At 40.9% G+C, this 22,922-nt stretch overlaps 2 protein-coding genes across 3 annotated transcripts; both read right to left on the reverse strand.

The window, feature by feature from the left end:
• Positions 1–1,746: 1,746 nt before the first annotated feature.
• Positions 1,747–16,328, reverse strand: eftud2 (elongation factor Tu GTP binding domain containing 2). Its single transcript, XM_026164314.1, has 28 exons — positions 16,146–16,328; positions 15,330–15,445; positions 15,070–15,232; positions 14,402–14,480; positions 14,174–14,249; positions 13,891–13,956; positions 13,756–13,791; positions 13,506–13,596; positions 13,296–13,378; positions 13,009–13,175; positions 12,538–12,662; positions 11,850–11,913; positions 11,669–11,759; positions 11,382–11,517; positions 10,996–11,123; positions 10,558–10,751; positions 10,363–10,474; positions 10,127–10,267; positions 9,821–9,922; positions 9,403–9,485; positions 9,030–9,116; positions 6,671–6,797; positions 5,360–5,447; positions 5,056–5,174; positions 4,644–4,738; positions 4,374–4,527; positions 2,226–2,333; positions 1,747–2,123 (listed from the first exon to the last, which is right to left on the reverse strand). The coding sequence occupies exons 2-28, from the start codon at positions 15,432–15,434 to the stop codon at positions 2,028–2,030; spliced, it is 2,916 nt and encodes a 971-aa protein (XP_026020099.1). The 5' UTR covers positions 15,435–15,445; positions 16,146–16,328; the 3' UTR covers positions 1,747–2,027.
• Positions 16,329–17,151: 823 nt separating this feature from the next.
• On the reverse strand, positions 17,152–21,429 carry phospho1 (phosphoethanolamine/phosphocholine phosphatase 1). 2 transcript variants are annotated; one of them, XM_026164321.1, is made up of 3 exons: positions 19,636–21,429; positions 19,211–19,284; positions 17,152–18,880 (listed from the first exon to the last, which is right to left on the reverse strand). In XM_026164321.1, the coding sequence occupies exon 3, from the start codon at positions 18,765–18,767 to the stop codon at positions 17,913–17,915; it is 855 nt and encodes a 284-aa protein (XP_026020106.1). In that variant the 5' UTR covers positions 18,768–18,880; positions 19,211–19,284; positions 19,636–21,429; the 3' UTR covers positions 17,152–17,912. The 2 variants fall into 2 exon arrangements, with proteins under 2 accessions (XP_026020106.1, XP_026020107.1); XM_026164322.1 differs by having other exon boundaries at positions 17,152–18,718; positions 19,636–21,428.
• Positions 21,430–22,922: the final 1,493 nt, after the last annotated feature.

A 22,922-nucleotide genomic window follows, 5' to 3' on the forward strand; every position in this document is an offset into this window, starting at 1 on the left:
GAGTTGATCATATTCTTTTGGAACAGAGGTAACTGGATGTAAACCTCTGACAGAACCTGCATCTAAAGACATCAATGAGAAAGGAAGCTTCGCTGCTCATATTAGTGAGTTCTTGTTCACAAATATCCAATTCCTTTCAATTCTCCTTCCCTGAAGCATTTGTAAAGGGCAGAGAAACCCCCACCCCACCCCTGCTATCTACCCACATTTGCCAAAAATAAATAAATACACAAAAATCACTTGTCACCCTGAACAGGATTGACATTCAGTCCAAATGTCAAAAGTAGCTTGCCATTTTCAACTCTTCCTATTCCAGGGCTAACCTTCCCAATCTCCATCACCTCCGGGACTGTTTGAGGGATTGTCAGTGGTGAGTGATGAAGGGCCGAGCTGTTCAGACACTGCTGTGCTCCGAAGGTGTGACAAGATACGCCAACCAATGTGTCCTGAAGTGAAGTTAAAAGCTGCTCTTTAGAGTGATAATGTACTCAGTATATAGGTTTTGTGTTCAAATGCTTACACCCTACAGGCTTGAAAGTTTCATCTTTCACCAAGAGCAGTGGCTGTGGTCAGTTTGAAATCAAGTTTCACAGCAGATGGTGCCTCTCAAACTGCTCCTGCAGCATTATCCACTTCTCTGCTGCTGATTTGGCTGGAGGATCACTCATTGTGTAACTTTAAACTGCTCAAAAAGACGGTCTCCTAAATGCTGAGTTGCAGGCAGTTCTTCATGCTTTTATTGGATTTTTCAGAAGGAGTTATTTGGGATACTGCACCACCAAACTTTTGGAAAACAATTCCCATACAAAACCCCCCCAAAAATATCAAACCTGCATTTAAGTAATGCTATACTCTGTAAGTTACATAAACTGACTTCTGGTGATCCCATCAGTTGAGAAGGCAGTTTGTATTGTTTGCCAAATTTTATCCTGCCTATAGATGAGCTCTTAATATACTTGGGCAACTGAAAACTCATAACCAAGGCCTTTAGAAACTATTATATATGGATTTATGATTTATGAAGCATCCTTAAAAACCCAATCACATCATTAAAGTGGATTTTATATGACAGCATTATATAAGTTATTGACACCTTTAAAAAAAAATCCTGGCATTGTTCATTTTACATTCTTAGCTCCTTCCTGTTAAATTTGAATTCACACAACTTCACAGCTACAGAAAAGTTACACAGCGGGCCAATTTTATTTCACTGTAAATGTACTGCTGATTAGCCTGACACAAATTTGGATAACCCTACCCCTTCGTCTAATTACCTGAAATTACCTGAGCCACTCCACATTCTCTACACACCATTGAAACTACATCCATAGGAAGAAGTCATTTGTTGGGTTGTGTCACTTCCAGGCCTTTTAAGTTTACAGCACACACTCAAGATGAAGGAAGACCAAACATTTAATCCAATGACATCTGTCTCCTTTGATATGCTCCATCATTCCTTTGTTCCCCCTTTTATTTGGTCATGTGACCCTAACCTTTGCTTCCTTCCTGGCTGCCTCAAATCATCCCACAACCTATCAGTCACTGCCCACACTGAGTTCCAGACAGACACGCACCGCTCACTCAAGCCATCAGCAAAAAGTCCAACTAAGCAACATTTTCACCCACAGACACAAACACTGAAGATTCCCATCCAGGTGTTTCAAATCCAATACACCCATACGTTGACTTTGAAATGTAAAATTAAGTTAAAAGATTGCAGCACTAGAAAGAACCAGACATCTCAACCTCTGACTTACAAACTTTTATTTAGACATACGCTAGATCGAACACCATATGTCTCTTTTTCCTCTACAAAAACAATGACAGTTTGTACATATAAAAAATAAAAATACAAGAGATTGATGAAGCAACAAACTTCTGCGATGTTTGACAACTACAGCTGCTCTGCAATGGGTAAGGTGTAGCAACATTATACCCCATAACTTCTAAAACAAGCAGGATTTGCTGTTCATTGAGCAGCAGAGGTCTTGGTGGTGTTGCTGGAGTTTGCAGTGAATGCTGTGATCTCACATGGGATAGTTGAGCACCACATCTTGTTTGGCCAGCTCCAACAACATAGGGTCGTCGAAGAACTTGCTGATGCTCACATCCTCGCTCAGGCCCTTCGGAGAACCCAAAATATAATTAGATAGCATAAAGAAAATAAGACAATTTACAAGCACATTTTATAGAAGTATCGATGAACAAGTGGTCAAAAGGCTCACTTTGCGTCTTCGGGTCTTGATCATGAACTCTCTGGCTAGATGGGGGGCAGGCTGAGGCTCGAGGGGCCTGATCACAATGCTCTTATCTAAAGGGTCACCGGGCACAATCTGAAAGACAAACACGATCGTCATGGTGAAAAATAAAGAGAGAAAGAGCAAATGGCAGCTGTGACTGGTCAACATGGCAATTCTTCCCCTTTTTACTCAACTGTGCACAATCTGTGAAATAATCTGACAACGCGAAGCACATCAAACTCAGAGCATTAACAAGCTGAGTGGGCATTTCATTAAATATCTGATTCAGTTGCAAGTCTGTCCCTTTGTTACTGAGTCAGGGGTGCGTCCATCAACATGATGGAAAGCGCAACGTGAAAGTGCTGTCACTCTTTTCGTCTGTGACCGACATGGCATCAGCGTCTTGTTAACAAGTTGAGTCAGAAGAAATTAGTTTGAAGGTTTTTAAACAATTTATTAAATCCACTAACTCATTGGATAACCTTTGAAAGTTTTTAGTGAGATGTGATACAGTTCTTAAATCCAGGAAGAAGAGGAAAGCTTGAATCTGAAGTAAGTAGTGTGAGGCAAGTAACTAAGACTTTCTCAGCCTCGAGGAGAGATTAAAAGTAGAGGAAAAGGGGAAAAATATCATCAATAGCATGGCTGAAGCCTAATCAACAGATGGATGGGAGCCTCGAACAAGAATAAGTCAGCAGCGCACTGATAGCATGCCAATACTGGCACTACATGATCAAACTAATGAGGGAGACACAATATAGCCTCTTGAGTTAAATGTGGCAAACAGCATAGCTCACTGTGCTATATTCTTATTATCTGGGACAGCTGAATCTATATGTGCTGGCAGGACTAGTCAGCAGTGAACATTAATACTGTTGATTGTATCGGTTACAGAAAGAGAGGCTGCCTTTTGAAGAGTCATTAAAGGATAGGTGGTCATGGTGATTGGTACTTCATCTTGGAAGTCTGCTGGGGGGGACTTCCCTTGTTTTTTGAGGGAGGGTTTCTCCAAACACTCTACAACTGAGCTAGGTGGAAATAATTCATCACACTGGTTCACATAATTGCAAAATATCAAAATATTTCTGCTGCAGTTTTAAAAATGAAAATAAAATTAGGAATTTTCCCAGGGGAAATCTGAGTTGGTAACTGCCCTAAAACATGAAGGGTAATTTATATTCTCAGGGAAAAAAACTACACACAATACTTTGGAACCTAACAAGTTGACTGAAATAAGTTACGAGGGAGGAAAAAAAACCCTGTGTGCATTTGTCATCAGTGGGTTTCATTTATTTTTCATGTCCCAAAGGATCAGTGTACCTATAATACATCTTTTTACAGTATTTCAACAAGCTTATGAATAAATAATTCATGCCTAGCTTCTTGTCACACTTTCATTTTCACCTCAAGAGGATAAAACAAAACTTAGGAGTATAAAAATACTTAATATTTCCATCCAGGATAATCCTTTTTTCTTTCAGATTAATTTCAGAGCAGCAAAGTATTAATCTACACTAAGTAGAGTTAATTTTCCCTGACACAGCTCTGCAGAGTGCAGACACAAACACATGTCAGACATGTGCAGAAAGATACCCGGACAGCCACGTTATACTTAAAACGTAATGACTCAACACTCCCCTCTACTCCACATCAAAAGCGTTTTAACCAGAGTGGCAGACATGTGCACGACGTGGGTCACTCTGCTGCACAAGCTGCCATAATTTTATGTGGTGTCAGAGTTTGTCCGTGCAAGTAAGTGCATGGGTTTCAGCAGACGAACCAAAAATCACGCTGTCGTTTAGTGAATATTCACTATGAAATTCACAAATTAACCGTATCTTTGGGGTGGTTTTTTTTTGTCTCTTTTGATAAAATCTTATTCCGCTCCTCAGGTGCAAGCAGGTGAGGGTTGGCCATTATTTCATTCTCAATGAATCTAAGCTTTTTCTTTACTTGTATTAAAGTACAGCGCATACCAAACTCCATGTGTAAGTCTGACACCTCTAGACGTCTCCAAAGCTCCTTGAATGTCTGCGTTTTCTTAGCATTTCCACCTGGATTTTCACTGATGTTGTTACTGACTTTACTGAACAAACATGAGCTGGAAAGCAAGTTAATGTCTTTAAATCTTACCTGCCAGTGGTGGAACACAGACAGAGCAAACGCCTGACCCTGTGTGTGCGTGCGAAGGTCTGTCTCAAAGCCGAACGAGTCGATGGCTGGGATGAAAGCCTTAATTGTGTAGAGCGGAGAGCCTGGAATTGGTGCATCCTGGGTGACGTGACCCCTGATTAATGACAAACACGACACCAATAATTAAAAAGCAGAAGGAATTTGTATTTACTAATATTTGCACTGCTTTGCACTAAACCCTACATCGATATATAATGAAAACAGACAAACCTCCTTCGAGCCAGCACTGTGTAAACTGCAGACACACAATCAGCTGGAGCCTGAACCTCTACAAAGTAATATGGCTCCATCAACCTCGGAGTGGCCTGAGACATAAGGGACAGTATACATTAAAGCAAGGACAAAAGCCTGGAGAAAAAAAAATTAAAAATACGGCAATGGCATGTACAGCTGACTGACAGATTTATGAAAACAGCAGCATACAAGCCAAAGAAGATGAGGAAAGAAGCCAACATCATGAAAGAGAAATGTTATCACACTGCAATTAAAAAGACCACACATCAGCAAAGATCCATACTCTAATCAAGGTAATGGAACATTAAAGAAAGTGCAGGTGAAAGGAAAAACTGGAGAAGCTAATGGCAGATGAGAAGAATGGGGATCGGGGGAAGAATGAGCTCACCATGAGGAAAGCAGAGTACACCACTCTCCTTGCTGTTGGGATGACCTGACCTCCTCCTCTGTGGAGAGGCTCCTGAGCTATGACCGCGTCCAGGATCTTGAACTTGACATTTCTGATGGCTGAAGGCAGCAAAACACACGATTATGGTTAAATAACACTGATGAGGAAAGGCACATTTTGACAGAGTACAGTTTCTACAAGGTTAGGAGGAAATTCCAGCACCAGATGCAATCCAAACAAAACAAAGATTTTCTCCATAGAAGCAGCGTGTTTCAGTGGTGCGGGGATCAAAGAGAGAACTTACGTTCGTCACACAGAGGTCCTTCCCTGGTGCCCCACTGGAAGCCTTGCACAATACTGTCTTTGACTGAACCAAGCAGTGCTTTGTCCACCTGTAGGTGAAACACAAGTTGATGGAGGATTGGCTAAAACCTTGACAGTTCAATATCCTTGTATGATTTGACGGGTAGAAACTAAGCACAGCTAGCCAGGAGTGGATGTTCTAAACTTTTGTTTCTTTGAAATGTATTTTTTTGATCTTATAGAATAAAAATTAAAATGAATCATCGATAACTAAACTACTGTCACAAATTTCATATAACGGCATAGTTTAAGGCAGGGATCTCAAACTCCAGTCCTCGAGGACCAGTGTCCTGAAAGTTTTCCATGTGTCCCTGTTGCAACACACCTGAATAAATTAGTAGGTCATTCAGAGAGAACAAAACTTGACTGCATGCTTAAGTGGCAACCCCAAACCCTACTCAAGTCAATTTAAGTAAATGTAAGTGTTTGGAAAAATGTACTTCCAAAAGTTCTTTTATTGCACCGTGTTCATTCACTCATGAGCTGCTGTAACATGAATCAAATGGCTGAATTGCCACCTCAGCATGCAGTCAAGTTCTATAGAGTCTTGCTAATAACCTGCTAACTGTATTCAGGTGAGTTGCAACAGGGACACATGGAAAAGTTTTCAGGACAGCGGCTCTCGAGAACTGGAGTTTGAGACCCCTGGTTTAAGAGCACTGCCAACAAGTTCTGATTGGTTCAGTTTGTCGGTCTCTAAGCTACTCAAAAAACTGTGCTCATTTGCATGATTTTTTTTTTAAACCAGATGTGGACCTTGGACCAGTTTAGAAGTGATTGAAATTCCCGATTGGAATCGAGCAAAAACGAGACCATATGTCTCATATACACAAATGTTAATTTGAAAAGTGAAGAAATAGTGTCATCACCTTGAAGTATCACAAACTAATTCAGATCCAGATGTTCATATGAATATGGGGGATTTTGAGATTTGGTGCAAGTATGCTCCTCTGGGTTTCTATTGTTAATGCATGAATTTCGGCAAGACTGAAAAAAGTCAAACTGCCAAATACTCACAGGGTTTCAGCTTTTCAAATGACAAATTCTTTTGCATAAAAACAATTTGAATTTTGTGCTTTTAAAAGCCCCATTTTCTGTTATGTTTTTGGATGCTTTTTTAAACTGTCAAAGAGTTTTATTTTGTTTTGAAGAGTCTGTGCTCAAGTAGGAAAAAGCGTCTAGCATTAAATCTTTGCATAGACAAACAGGCGCACTGTTGTGACTGAGCTGCATGGCTGAATTAAAACCTCACCTCAGAAGGCAGTGTGTCGTCTACAAGAATGTTTGGTCCTGTAGTGTCTGGTCCGAAGGCCCAAATAGATCTGGCAGCCAGCAAATCCCAGTCGTACTTGGTCTGGAAAAACTCTCCCAGCTTCTTCCTGTCATGAGAAAAGAACAGAGCCCAGTTGAAAAGAGGGCTGCACCACTGTGCAACTGTGTAACATTAAAGATATTGGCTCGCTGGGGGGTAAAGGGGTTAATGGAAGAGGAAGAGTATCCCATGCTGGCTCTGCTGGGTACCAATGAGCTCAGACATGTACTGACTGGAAGCCTCTCTCGAGCACCATACACACTCATGCATGTAATCATGTCAGAGAGAGGAAGAAATTCATCCATGCTTTTAGTGAATGATTCAATTACTGTAAGTGACTTGATCAATATAGCATGGAGGATTTTTAAAAAAAAATGAAGACATACATTCATAATGCACAGACGTTTGTTCTTCATATTGCCTTAATGTTAAAATACAGAAAGTTGTTTATATACACTTTAAATAGATATATTGGTGACAGTAGCTGCTTTTGTATTTCACATTTCCTTCACCCAATAGTCTTGAATACCAGTAATACATTTTAAAGAAAAAGAAACATAAGAGGCAATTAAGATGTGACTAAAATATAGACTTTCATTGACCATTGAGGGTTTTTTTGTTAATACAGTGTCCCTTCATTTGTGCAAGCGCTAGAAAAATCGACAAACCAATAGAACCAACTGTAAAATGTTTGTCCAAATTTTAAATGCATGGATTATTTTTAATACCTTAATGTAAAATACCAGCATTGATTGTATAAAGTCTGGCACAAAAAAATAGTTCTCTCTCTTGAGATGCTTTTCCTGGCCTTGTGCTTTTAGTTTTGGCTTCAGTAATCTAAATAAATAGATATATAGATCTAAATATAAAAATGGGACAGCGGAATGCTGGAGAAGATGTGGATCAGAAGAGGCACATCATTACTATATCTTTTGGGACTGCCCTAACTTAAAAAATTACTGGCTGGGAATTCATAAAACTCTGTGTGAGGTTTTTAAGATAAATTTGTAAATTTGTACTTGGGCTTGGTTGCTGGCTCGGTCCGGGGAGGGGACACAAAGCTCTTACAAGCACTATTAGTGGCCAGCAAAAAACCAATAACCAGAAAGTGGTTAAATCCAACTCCGCTAACACTTGAGGATTGGTTTAATGTGTTTTTTGAAATATTTGAAATGGAAAAATTGACATTCTTTTTAAAAATTCGAAAAGACAAATTCTACAAAATATGGAATAAATGGATTAGCTTTGTGTCCCCCATCCGCCCTGAATTTAGGTAAGACCAGCCCTGAATTGGTGTATCTCCCATGTATCGTACAATGTCAGGTTGACCCTCAACTTCATAATATGTACTGTCAAGCCACCGAGTTCATTTCTTCGCTATCTGAATGTAAAACAAAAGGACTAAGAAAAAGTCTTCTTCTTTTTTTTCCTCTCTCTTTGTTTTTTTTTTTTGGGGGGGGGGGGGGGGGGGGGGACGACTAAATAATAGCAATGCACCTTATTGTAACAAGTCCTTTTTTTTCCTTCAATAAAAATATATATACAAAAAAAACCCCAAAATCATACTCGGCCGTATTGAGGTCAGGTGACCGAGTTAGCCATCTAAGAACACGTGCATGTCTTTTACCTTAAAAAGCTGCTCCAATGCGTTTTTCTGCATCTTTTCTTGTAATGTTTAAATTAGTTTTGCAGTATTTAACTGAATGTGAGCAGAAACTATAGTTCTATAACTTAAAAACATCTTGCTACTTCTTGCTGCAGTCACAAAATCAGTAGCAATCGGTGACCCAGTGCCTCTGGATGCCATGCATTCCGCTAACATAACACTGCCTTCACTGCGTTTGATAGATAATGTGGTATTGTTTGGATCATGAACCCTTTCTTTCCTTCCTTTTTCATTCTATGTGCCCACCATTCTGGCATGAGTTCATTTTACTTTCATTTACAAATTAAAAAAACCCCAAACCATTAATCAACTGGGCATTTCTTTCCTTTTTAGGTCTTTTCTGGAAAATCTAAATTTGATCTGTTTCTGTTTCTTGAGTGTTGCCAGAAGTTTCCATGTTGTAAACTATTTAGATTTGTGAAGCGCCGCTTGACTGTAGACTTTTACAATAAGATAAATGAAAATAAAATATTGGTCAGGATGGCGCTGAAGTATTAAGTATTTTATAACCCTGGTATCATATTAGAAGGAAAAGGAAGAAATTAACACGTCTAAAATAAAAAAGTAAATTACATAATTTTAGTTCATTCTATCTTCTATACGTGTGAGGATAAGAGTAATGTCTTCACCTACCTGTTCCAAGATATCTGCACTACTTCATTCTCGATGTCCTCGGCCAGCCCCTTCTCCAAGGGCTCGGCAATCATGGTGATCTTATTCCTGTCAATCATATCATACATCTATCAATCACTAATTATGGGTTGGAGAGACACTCAGCTCAAGGGAAAGACTGACTGAAACACTCTGAACAGTGCACATATTTAACTTCTCAACATCAAACACTACAAACTGCAAAACAGCATGCATTAGATTTGAAACTTTAAAACTTAAAAAGAAAATTATTTTAGAGCCGGGTGCTCTAAATTATATTAATAATCTATCCCAGACTGCCCTCATGCTGTTGTTTGTTTGGATAAGATCTAAAAATATTACCCTCGACACGTACTTTTTATTAGGCGTCTCAGCAAAGCACTTCAGGGACGATGTCTCCACAACCGTTTCACAGAAAGTCACAACAGGGTCGGCAACCTGAGGGGGACGAGGAGCGAAATTACAAATAGAAAGCAATGTTTCATTTTTCTACCAAAAAAGTAAATAAAAACCACAAAATAAAAAACTTCTTCAAAAACATCAAAGCACATCTGGGTTGGCAGCGGAGTGGATAACACACCGTTTCCTCCCCTTTAACAGACTAACATTCCAGCTACAGCCTAATAACTTTCAGGGAAATTGCAGCAAAAACTAAATCTCATCATTTAAATTTTCTTACTAATTCTCGTGGTCCCTAAAGTTGTCATTACGAGACGTGAAATAAATGCCACAAGTTGTACATCATTAGTAAAGCAATGCGGAGGAAAAATTACTTTAATGTCGATTTCAGAGTACATCTTCCTCAAGTCGTGCATGACGCAGTCCAAGTAAAGCTCTCCTGTCCCCAGGATGACATGCTCTCCAGACTCCTCCACCTGAAAGACAAACACACCAGTCAATTCATTTAACTGTTGTTTAGATTACAGTCTGGAGCAGTGACACTTCCAATGTTTGTCCTTTCAAAGGTAAAACTACACTGAAATCTTTTAAAACATACTGACTTTAAAATAACAGGCTCAGGCTGTTATTTAAAAAAAAAAGAAAAGAAGAAAACTATTGAAATATGTGTGATGTCATACCTTTGTGGTGAGAGAAGGATAGCTCTTGTTAACCTTCCTCAGTCCGTCGAGCATTTTGGGCAGCTCTGATGGATTCACTGGCTCCACTGCGATCTTGATGACTGATGCTGTGTTGAACTTCAACGGCCTAAAAATCTGAGCCTAAAAGGCAGAGTTAAAAAAAACATGAGAATCTGGATTTGACTCTTTTTTTATTTTTCTAAGACGTTGGGCATATTTTTCTGCCGATCTCCCACCTCTTCGTTCCCTCTGGGCTCTGTGATTGTGGCGGTCTTGACGATCGGCTGGTCACAGCCCTCAATGAGAACCCAGTTGCCGGCGGGCACTCGATTCACTTCAATCTGATACCTAAAATAGTGGGATGAACTGAAATTTTAATAACCAATCCCTGATTTGTGACAAAACAAAGAATTCAAGCTTTAAAAGTATACCTGGCCACAGAAATCCAGAGACGCCCCACAGTGCAGACCTGAGAGTCCTCCTCATCTTCAAGTGTGTAGTTCTCTCCCAAGACCTTGACGGGCTGACCTGCCTGAATGGTCCCACTCAGCACCCGACCGAAAGCATGGAACTGAACGCCATCCTCTGTACTGTACATCTTAGTGGTGTGGCACATCAGAGGACCCTGAGGACGACAGACATGAGAACATAAGAGGAATGATGAAGAAGTGGAAAGTTTTAACCACTGGAACATAACTTTTAGTAAAGGTATCAATTAACAATTTGTGTTTTTCAAGCAATTCAAGGAGCCCTTTGACTTTTTTTGCATCAGACCTGAAAGAATTCCACTGGAAGGAGACTGCCACCTTTAGTAATTAACTGCTGCATCTTCTCAGCACACAACAAACCTGACCTTCCATTAAACTTACATCAGGATCACACTCTGCCATGACTTCCCCCAAGTCTGAGTCAAGACCTCCGGTGTAGGTGTGCTCGATCTTGTTCCTAGCACCCTCTTGTGGTGAAGGAATGTGTTGCACGCACATGTCTACAAAGCCTGCAAGAAAAGCGCCAAGATTTCAATATTTGATGTACTGGAGATATGAGACTCAGATTTTCTAAAGAATGACCATTAATCTACAGATTACAGCTACAAAATACAGACAAGCTAATAGTCTATAGTATTATTACTACTTTATTGATTACGCAGCCAAGCATACAAGCCTGTATAGTATTTTAAGTTGAAAAAAGAAAGAAATAATAATATATATATATATATATATAAACAAAACAAAATAAATAAATCGGGCAATACCAGTGAACTCTCCAAAGAAGCGATTACAGACGAGCCTCAGCAAGGGTCTAATGTTCAGCTTCAGCTCCTCCTTAGTCAGATGGATACCAAGCTCATCCAAAACTCGAGGGAGAGACGTGTCCACATCCCCAACCACCTAGGCACAAAGAGGATTTAGGTAAGGATTACACACAGAGCTTTGCGAGTTCATCCCACCCTTCCTGCAGCCAGAATGTACCGAGCTACCTGGTTGTGCATATGTTAAAAAAATAAATAAATAAATAAATAAGACGTTAAATGCATCGAACCTGTGAGAGGATCTTGTAGAGAGGCTCCAGAACAAATTCCACAAAGCTGCGCTGGGAGTTACTACTGGGAGCTTTTTTTGTGAACTTGCGACTGAATTAGGAAGAGGAGAAAACTGCTGTAGTAGTAATAATAGTAATGGTGTATTAAGAGCGTAGCTGCGTATCCACATTAGCTACTCACGTTTTGGGGTTGAAATAAATATCTCCCCAGAGCCTCTTGGCAAACTCATTATAGTTGATGTCACCTACAAACAGAGAGAGAAAGGGTAAGAGGATACTGTGCAGTGTATGAAATAAAGTCATGGCTTTTTGTAGGGCTGGTCACATGAAAGTCGAAGCTTTGAAGCCCCCAGACTGAACTAAGATTCTTCAGTTCTGACATTTGTTTTTCAGGCTTCCTGAACCATTTTAAAAATCAAAATCACGTGTGTTAAGATTATTTTTCAAGACAGAAAAATATCAAAACGATATATTATACATCAGCTTTCAGTAAAAGCCATAAGCACTTGTTAGATTTACAACCTAAAAGCCCCCTAACTTCAGAGTATTTTGTAATCTTATGGTTTTAGCTTATCGAATGTACTTTAGAAACCAGAAATTATTTAATCCATCAACTATGCTATGTAAACAAAAAAGGTTCATTTAACAAAACATAAACAACACATAAAAACTGAAATAGATAAACTGTATAAGGATGCCATGTTTCTTATGCATTTACATGTTTTAAATGAATTAAATTGGGTCAAAATAGCAGAAATACACATGGTTCTATATTCAGACAAAGCTTTATGGTTAAAAACAGCAATATATTAATACTGCTGTAGTGAAGCACTGATTTCACTACTTTATAAGCCCAAAAGTCATCTCACCATAGGTATCTGAGTAGATCTTTGCAAAGGACCCCAGGGTGAAACAGATGCTGTACTGAGAGCTGGCAAAGCAGACATTTCCAAGGAGAGGAGACACCACCAAGTTCTCATCTGTAGAATATGTGCTGAGAGGGAAGAGAAATAGCCAATCAGCAACCAGTGTCACTGGGTGGTCAGTTCCAGATTAATGTGGCTTTCCTTTAAAAGAAATTCTTGCTGCGACCATGTTTACCGCCTGACAAAATAAAGAATCCTGCTATTGTCAGCAGTGCAGTGCTAGCAAGCTTCACACTACCTCATACCACCAAGATATCATATTAGAAAATATTTAAACGTAGTAACTTAACATACACCAAGACAATAATATTTATTATTAACAAATATTTTTATGGTAATTTCCTTTGGGGGGGAAAAAAAAAAAAATCACATAAAACACTTCAGACACTGTTAGCGAGGGGTTCCCAGTATTACCTCAGCAAACCATTGACCTCATCTACAATGTGGCGAAGTTTATAATAAGCATCTGTGGGCGGCAGTTTGAGCTCCAGAATGAGACGATCAACCTTGTTGATGCAGATGGTGATCGCCATTCGCTCCTGAACTGCATGCTTGATGAGACGCTCTGTGTTCAGCATCACCTGGGCAGAGATACACAAATATCTGTGAGATCTATGGGCAGCTGAAGAACACACGTATAATGACATAAAAAGATATAGATGGTGTTGGTTTGGGAGAACCGCAAATAGGAGTTGACTCACTCCTTCTGCTGCATCTATGAAGAGGACAACGCCATCTGAGAGGCGGATGCTAGATGTGACCTCGTCAGAGAAATTCACGTGGCCTATGGGAGGACAAGCACAAAAGTAGACTTGTTAGTTTTTATGTTTTTTGTCAGCAACTTTTAGCTCATTCTATAAAACCTCAAAATATGCATCTAACAACTAAAGGATCCAATGTGAATACAATACCTGGTGTATCCATTATATTGAAAAGGTAGGATTTTCCTCTGGAGTCAGGCAGGACCATTGTGACAGGGGTACTTTTGATGCCAACCCCTCTCTATAAAAACATGGATCAGGCAAAAGCAAGGAAAACATCAATACAGTCTTCTAAAGAAGATATTCAGGCTAAATAGACTCTGGATACTTATAAATATTGATAGAATTATTTAGTAATGAATGCTATGTAGCATTACAGCAGTTAAACCAAGCCACTCACCTCTTGTTCGGTAAAGAGGATGTCTGTGTACCGGAGCTGAAAAAGTAAAACAGATCATGTTGGTCTCAGCTGTCATATACAGAATTTATGTATAACAGACTGCAAACATTTTGAATTATTGTACACAACACTCACATCCACATCATCTCTCTTCCTGATTTCTGGGTGTGTCTGCTCAATCAGGCAATCCACAAAACAGGTCTGAATGGAATAAACACATTCATTAGATTCCCGTGAGCCACAGATGGCTCTAAAGTGCAGCCATGTTATTAGCATATGCTCCAAAATGTTCCAAATCTGTTCAATTTTTCATCTTAGGAACACATGTTCGCTTGGCTACATGCTGGAGGAGGACCACGACTGGAAGAGCATATTTAAAGAAGCCTGAGCCCGGAGCAGGAATAAGGCAGACTCTAACCTTGCCGTGGTGAAGGTGACCGCAGAGGGTGACGTTACGAATCAGCTCTGGCCCGTCCATCAGATCTGCGAGAAATCTGGCGAGGGAGAAGAGGGTTAATGCTGCTTGCTAAAGACACACTGTAAATGCATGTAGATGGACTAATGTGTAAAGAATATTACACGAGATCAGTCTGTGAAACGCTGAATTGCATTTTCAGATGCAACGAAACACTTGAAAATTTCTTACTCCATATCGTAAACTGTGGCAGGCAACTCCTGTTCCATCAGGGTGAACTGCTTGTTCTTCACAGGCTTGATGATCGGCTCTGGAAGGAGTAAAAAGACAATATTGTGTACAGGATTATGAAAAGAAGCATTTTTAAGACTGCACTCCTTGACTATGTTTACAGTACAGAAAAATCCAGTCTACTGTTAAAATGTATCTGAAAATACAGAGAGGGAATCTGTGGGTTTTCAAAACATTTACATTTTCCTTTAATTTTGCCCAGTGTACTATTGCGCCTGTTTTCATCCATCTATGTTCTTCCACTTATGCTGCTTCCTAACAAACCCAAATTCACTGTTAAGTTCAGCTCGACCAAGATGACAAGACCTTCGGGGTTTCTCGTTAGTGACTACACATGTAAGCATGATTGGTCCTCATAAAGTTAAAGCCATGAGCATCTGTTACTTGACAGAAGTCTAAGTATTTTCCTATCATTTTTTTTTATTCTTGACTAAATTAAAGCCCATTTTTAAAATAATGCCGACTTTACATTTATAATAATGTTAGTCATGGTGCTGGTAATTTTCTGTTGAGAGAAGGCAAAAACCTCTTTTCTGTATGTAGAAACCTTGGATTTTGGTCAACAAGGTTTCTTTTATCCATCTTTAGATCAATTTAAGCAGCCCTACCTGTAAGTGGTTGTGTATCTTCCTCCTGTACAATAGTTTCCACTTCAGGCCCATAGACCTCCTCTGCTGTAGGATAGTACTTCTTGTCCTCATGCAGGACCACCTCCATGCCAGGGACATCATCATCAGCATCCGCTGGCTCATCCTCGTCATCTTCATCACCCTGCAAATTGTAAATACCACAAACTCATGTATACACTGCAAACACGAACTTCGGTACTACCTGGTAATTACTGCTGGTTCTTGAGTGTTAAGCATACCTCGTCGACGTCTCTGTCCTCTGCATCCAGGTCATCATCATCGTCGTCAGAGTCCAGCTCTGGACCGATGTAGTTCCCAAACTCGTCATACAAATCAGCCTCCATATCGCAGAGAACTAAATGAGGGGTTGATATATCAATGAGCAAGTGAATCTGGTGGCAAAGTTAATTTAATAAATACGATCCACTGTAGCATACAAAACGCATAACGTTTCAGCAGAAATATATATATATATATATATATATATATATATATATATATATATATATATATATATATGAGAGGGGGAAAAGACGAGATATTTAAAATGTATAACGTATCTTATTGCTGTTTAAAGTTAGCCAAAACGCAACGTGTCACTGAGTCATCAATAACACATCAGTAACTTCTTCACTTTAATGCTTCACTGGAAAATGAAATGTACTTTTAATATAAGTTAGCTTTAGCTTGTTTTCTGTCTGCCAGTGGCGGTTAACATTCATGAGAAAGTATATGTCACTGTAAGTCACCGCTAAAGCGAATGCTAACGCTAACCGCTGCATAGCATGCACGGTCGCAGTTCAGTTACTTTTATCAAGTTCACTCGAGTTTTCGGTCCACAGATAATCAGCACAGAAAATGCATCTTGACTAAGACGTTTCCGTTTGACATAAGCAGCTCTTCTATTACTGCACTAGCGATCCTAAGACGACCGTGCTAGCCGGCTAACAAGCACAGAAATGAATGGCTTGAAAGCGACGTTTGAGTTACGTTGTTGTTGTTCAGAGATTTTAGTTAAAGATAACTCAGTGCTGCATGCTGCTAAATACACGTACCTGTATCCTGTGGGAATAACTTAATTATCGATTTCGAGCAAACCGAGAGTTGTGTTTATAAGCAGAGGAGAAAATATTATTCAAAGAGCGCCATGCGCACCAGACGCTTCCGGTTTTCTTCTTCGGCTGTTTAATATGAAGGCGGTTAACAATGAATGTCAAAGCTCACTACTTCCCCCATTTGGGCTACAAAGCCACTACTGCACACGTTTTCAAAACGAAGGGCTCATTGCTAAATCGCTTCACCATCCACAAATGACACTTGCTGCAAAATAAAACGTGTGTACTCAGAGCATTTATGTAATGATTTGTTTTTATTTTTTTATATCTTCACTGACGTCCGTGTGCAATTGTTGCCCTCAGGTGATCCTCATATGCAACTACAACTTCCTCTATTTTTAGAGTTATTTTGATAACTGCTTTTAGAATATATTAGCCGAAAGACTCGGAAAATGTAAACGTTACCGTGTTGTAGACAAATCTTAATCGGTGACCTGAATGAAGACCTTAACAACATCGCGTATGCAGTTACACCCTTTAGCCACAAGAGGACACTAGACAGCAATGAATATGCTCGTGAGGAGATAAAGGAGATGAAAGTAAAGACATTTTGTAATATTTTTATACACTAAAAGTCAGGCATGCCTTCTAATAAAGGATGAAAATACTTTTTTTAAAACAAATATCAACGTATAAGACGTCATTCTGGAAAAAAAAAATCATTGGTTTGTGTTTTAATGTAGCTTTCAGGTGTCATTTCAAGCCCGTTTTTAATTGCAGTCTCTTTCAAATGCCTTTGTAATTGTTATGGCATGCAAATTGTGGGTGCGTGTGAGTTTGTGATGGGAGTTAAAGCAGTCTAAAAATTTCAGACGAGGGATATCCTAGCAGTTGTCAGCGTTGCAACAGAAAATGTGACACTATGTCCCGCCGTTATGAACGATATGGGGGGCGTTCGCTGCTGCTCGTGGATTCTGGCAATGTAATAAAAAGTGCACAGACACAGTTTCAGTCGATGGCTTTATTCCTGCTGGTGTTGATAGTTTCAGTAGGCGAAGCCTACACAATAAAGACAGACTGATAAACATAAACACACACTCTTGATACACGGTCATTCATACAGTTCTCAATTAGACAGAAGGTAGTGTCTGGGGAACGTAGAAAATACTGTTTGGTCAGTTTCAATGCCCTTTGCCATCACATGGCAGTGTAAGTCTGAATTTTATTTAATGGATTTAATGTTGCATATTCAAAAATGTGCAGTTTGTAATAAAACAGTTATAACTGCTATTCGGGAGCACTCAAGTCAGTTGGTTGATATGTTTGTCATGTTATTTATAAGATTTTTATTGACTGCTGCAGTGATTCCTCACACCACTGACCCACTTTAACATTTACGATCACTCCATGTTCCACACTGAAGGATATTTAATCAGATGCTCTCAAACTTTATAGTTATACTGAAATATGCTGTAATATGCTTATATCATTACATTTGATTCCCCACTTTGGGTAACAGCTGAGGTCTTGATGTCTAATGATTAAACCGGGTTTCTATTTCAGGGCTGGGGAACAAAAACGTGAGATTCTGGACTGAGGCACGTCTTGGTTGCCAGATAGACACAATGACCCTTGCAGATGGTACAAATATCTTATTGCCGTGCACAACAATTTCTGGGAATATTTTACCTGAGAATATGACTTAAAGTGTCAGCTGGCCCCTTGATTACCCCCCCTCTGTGTTACACTCTCTAAGTGTGTGGCCCTTTAATCTGCCACCAGTTTCCGGAGCCGCTGCACCACATCCTCCGCGCTCACCCAAGGCACCGTGACAGCCTTGAACTCCCCTGGCTGGGCTTCGTGGGTCTCGGTGATCAGCCGGTGCATGGGGAAGTCCCTCCGCGGGAAGGCCACGTCGCGGGGACCGAGGGAGAGCGCGGGGCAGAAGTCATTAGCTCCGTCCCCGACGTAGAAGATTCTCTGGTACGGGCGCCCCCGCTCCTGCGTCCTGCGGGCCACGTAGTCCTTGACGATCACCTGCTTGCACATGTTGTCTGGGCACCGGGGGCAGTCGTGAGAGTGGAAGGGCCGCAGCACCAGCCGCCCGTCCTTGTTGAAGGTCGCGGGGTTCGAAAAGATCCGGTGGAACAGCTGGCGGGCCCCGACGCGCCGGAGCCAGCACTCTATGAAGTAAGTGTTGGCGTCGGACACCAGTATCACCTCAAAGTCCTTCGCGGGCCGGTTGCGGAGGAACTGGAAGAGGGTGAGCATGCCGGGTGTGGCCGGTATCTTCTCCATGACGCTGCGTATGTCGCTCTCGGTGACCCCCTGCTCCGCCAGGTAGGCCAGCACCCGCTGCATGTATTCGTTGTAGCGGCCGGGCTGATAAGTGTCCGTCAGCCACCCGGGGAGGTGCTGACCCGGGACGGCCTGCACGACCATGTCATCGCTGGTTTCATCCACGATGGTCTCGTCGAAGTCAAAGAAGATCAGGAAGCGCTTGTCAGGGGAGATGTGAGCTGGGTGGGAGGCCATGATCTCTGAGCGCCTGGGTCTCTGGGGTTCCTCCTCGCCTGGGGGATGGGGTGGGACATAACAGCAGTTGAAGATTGAATCCCCCATGATTTACTACGCCACAACTTTTAATATTGCCAAGTGGCATCAAATCTCCACCCCCGCTCTTCTGCTCTCCAGCATCCCACGCAATGGGCCGCGGTGAGGTGGAGGGTGACCTTCTGGGAAACATCAATGCAATAAAGGAGGGTGTGGGGGTTTGGGTGGAGGCAAAGAAGTCAAATATAGATTTCATAGCAATAATATAATTTCAATGAAAAGGCACGAAAAAAATCTATAAATATAATATAAAGCAGCCAACCAACAACTGTGTCAGACAAGAGGCGGCAGCAAATTATGGATTTGTGGAGGGGGGGGGGGGGGTCAAGTATTGTGTAGAAGAGCGAAAAACAAGGTAAGACTCACTTATGCAGCAAGCAAAACGATAAGCTACAGATTACATATCCGGGCAGGTCAGCCCTATTCAACTTTTTCACAGGACGTGTGCTTACCTTGGATTTTCCCGGATGTCTACAGTGGATGTCCAGATCAAACCAGTTGACTTCAAACTGTAGCTGGTTTGTTCCTTTATGGGAAGAAAAATACAATGAATGCTGAATCAGTGGAAACGCAGTACGGGACAAACTTAAAAGGCAGACAAATGCCGAAAAAAGGTCAGAGAGCTCATAAAGCACACATAAAAAAAAACAAAACAACTATTAATAGGGATTTTAGACTTTTCTTTAAATAATAATAATAATAAAAAAAGCTTACTGATTAGTAAGAAAAGCCATGGCTACTTATCAAGCTGCTAATCTAGAAGGGTTTTGTTTTACATAACAGCAGCACAAACATCATGCAGTCAAGGCGATGTGCGCTGGATTGAGGTTTAAAATACTACTACTACTAATAATAATAATAATAACAGATGAGTCACCGGCTCTGGTTCCGATCCCCGGTGTCAGTCAGCTCCGATCCGGTCTCATAGAGGAGAGGTAGAGTTCCGCCGGTCGGCCGGTGGCTCGCGCACTTTTATGTGCCACTCAAACCCACCGGAGCCGCTCTGAACGTGACCGCGCCTCCGAGTCCGCCCATTTAATAGCAGCCTATTGCGCGCGTTCACGATATAAAAAGGTGGAGGGGGGAGGGGATTGTGGGAGTAGGGGGAGGGAGAAAGGAAGAAGAAAAACCCATCGAGAGTAAATAGTCCGTTCCTTGAATATAACCATAGAAGAAATGTGCGCCAGTCTCGTAAATGTAGCCCATTAGTATTTATACATGGCTCCAAACGTGGCATAGCCACATCCACACAATGGAGCATTTACCGAAAAAAAAGAAAAGTTGTGGAGAATAAGCACTTCTGGTAGCAGTGGGAGGTCAATGGGACAAGGTCAAGCTCTCAAGTTTTCCCATTTATACGTCTTTGTGTAATTCCAATTTGGAGTGGAGAATCAGGGATAACATCTGAATAACCCCATCTCATCTGAATTTGCTAAAGTAACTCAGCCACATTCACTTAAAACAGAACAGTTTTAATGCTCTCTCATGTTCTTACAAAGAGAACAAGCACCTTCCCTCATCCAGGATGATCTGGATTTCCGGCCAATAAGTACTCTGTTGCAAAGGCGGCACAGGGAACGGGGGCAAAGTACCACATGCGAGACATTTGTGAGGATGACTGGAACGAAATCATTTCACATCTGAGAGCAGTGTTGTGTTTTCGTTTATTAACTACAGGGAAACATTAGCATCGCAGCAAGGGAGTTTGTGTTGCCTGCTTGTTTCTCCACGAGACAGCAGTCTAGATAAAACCCTGCAAGTATACTGATTAATGAACCGCACTGCAAGTTTCAGAGCGGTGCACACTTGCCTACAAAAACATGGCATGAAGCCCTCCTCTCTTTATCTGCCTGCTGACAGACGGAGGGGGGGCCTCCTCCCTCCTCAACACCGCAAGGCGTAATGACTAACAGCTGGGGAGGCCGACTATTTTGAAGCCCAAATGGGAATGGAGATGTACAGACGGTGTGTTATTATCTCCCCTGCTCATGGAGTGAGCCTTGGTACCTGACCACCCACTCACCAACAGTGAGTCACTCACACTTTTCTCTACCCATCAGCCCGCTCTGCTACCTTATAGGATTATGTGACTCATTGGTGCACCACTTAAAACCTCCTATGGTGATGGAGGATACACAGCATTTTAGGAGGTATTCTAGCAACAATAAATGCCTTAATGTGACATCAGTGGAGGTGCACGCTGTTAATGCATGAATAAACCTGGCTGAGATGCAACAAGAGATATCCAAGAAGTCGATTTTAAACACACTCTTGTAATCTATGTAAGTAGTTATATGGCCTCAAGGTGCATTTGCATATCTAAGAGGTACAATGTGGGTACTTGACTGTCAAGATCACTGCCCTCAAATACAATAAAGCCTGCTGTGACTTTAAAGTGAACAGGAAGTGCTCACAAAGAAGAGGATCTAAAACTTCTCTTGTCAAATAAATGCTCAGCAAAGCAAAGCTGTTGTTGAACCCTGAGGGTCATGTGTAGCCCGCAGCCATTGTTAGGTAACATGTTGTGCCAAGAACCCAGTGAACCTAAAAATAGTAGAGTAAGAGCCGCAGTGGCAGCAAGCTACACTTTTCAGGAAAGTAAGGTATGAAAGTTAAACAGACCTGCTGCATTTCATAACCATCTGCATCCAGCAAAGCAAAACAAACAAACTCAGATGTAATAATCATGGCTACTTGTTTTTACTTTTAAAGTTAGCAGTCAGTTAAATGTACATTATCAAAAAAGGCCCAACTTTTTTCCCCCCCCCCCTCAACTTCTCCTCAATCCCCAGATAACATACAAAAAAAAAAAAGAAAAAAAAGAGACGTCAAACCAGGACATAAAGCTGCACATTTTGTACCAGATACAATAATAAAATACGCAATGCTACATTAAGTGGTTAAAAATACAAAGGGGAAAAGTATATTGATTTTTTTAAAACATCTTTAAAGAATATACAATGTTATTTTTCCTTAACTACCCAAGAAATTTAGTAGAAAGTGCATTCTATATAACAAAGAAAGGAGGAGGAGAATCATTCTGCAAACCGAGAAAACAAGACATGACACAGAAAAGGGGGAAAACTCCATGAACTGATAAAAACAAAGAAGTGCGTGGAGGGGCTAGTGTAAAGTCGCCAAAGCAGGAGGAACATCCCTTTCACGTTAAAGGGAGCCCATACTGGAGAAAACAAAAAGTGTATTTCAATGATTTGATTTGAGCAGACACTGAAAGAAAATGTTCTTTATTTTGCCATGGTCCAATTCACACTACCCACCTCCACCTGGGATTCTCCTCCTTTCCTTGCCTAAAAAACATCCACTCAAAGTAATCACCTCCATCTCCGCCCTTTCCCGTGCAGCCACAACTGCTCTCTGTTCCACAATGCATTGTCAGTCCCACCCCTCCCTCCCTTCCCTGCGCCTCACCCACGCAGCAGTAAAGTGCAGAGAATACACACAAGTGAAAAGGCTTTTTAAAAAAAGAAAGAAAAAAAAAAAAAGACAAAAATCCATACTGCAAAATGCTGAATCACAGCAGTGAACCAGAGGGGACAGGATGATAAGCAAATAATGCAGCAGTATTAAGACCCACAGAAATGGCAGGATAATTGCAGGTCTCAAATCCAAAAAGAGACTAAACAATGGAGCTTAACCACTTCAGACTGAACACCATTAGAATGACACAAAGAGGGTCGTGGTAGATTTACTGCTATTGTTCAGGTCAGGTATCCCAAAATAGGCGTACATTGGGGCACACTGTGTAAAAGCAGCTTTTGGTACAAGAGCACTGGGGACAATCAGACAGACACAGACTGCATGCACTCATACACACTTGCACACAGACACACTCTAAACACACGATCAGACTGGATGAAGGGGAAAACCAAGCAATCCCAAATTCATTCCAACGCAAGCCAACCTTTTTCTTCTTTTACACAAGTAACATTCACACTGTTGGCTATTACATTAATAAATGTAATTTCTTTAGCTGATTTGATCAAACATATGCTTATCTATACAAGAATTCCAAGTATTAGAAGTTGTATGACCACTGCTTCTTATCCTGTCATTTCCTATCATGTGCTAATAACAGTATATCTACATGACAGAAGCATTCATTAGCTTAAAACTGAGCAGAAGACATTAAAATTAAATAAAAAA

Source organism: Astatotilapia calliptera, chromosome 4, assembly GCF_900246225.1.
Source record: "Astatotilapia calliptera chromosome 4, fAstCal1.2, whole genome shotgun sequence".
NCBI lineage: Eukaryota > Metazoa > Chordata > Actinopteri > Cichliformes > Cichlidae > Astatotilapia > Astatotilapia calliptera.

Excerpts from the sequence above, each read along its gene's own strand:
- eftud2 (XM_026164314.1), bottom strand. The coding sequence starts at position 15,434 with ATGGAGGCTGATTTGTATGACGAGTTTGGGAACTACATCGGTCCAGAG. Across the intron at positions 11,760-11,849 it reads ATTTATTTCAACCCCAAAAC|TCGCAAGTTCACAAAAAAAG; the intron begins GTGAGTAGCTAA and ends TTCCTAATTCAG. Across the intron at positions 5,448-6,670 it reads ACGACACACTGCCTTCTGAG|GTGGACAAAGCACTGCTTGG; the intron begins GTGAGGTTTTAA and ends TTTCACCTACAG.
- phospho1 (XM_026164321.1), bottom strand. The coding sequence starts at position 18,767 with ATGGGGGATTCAATCTTCAACTGCTGTTATGTCCCACCCCATCCCCCA.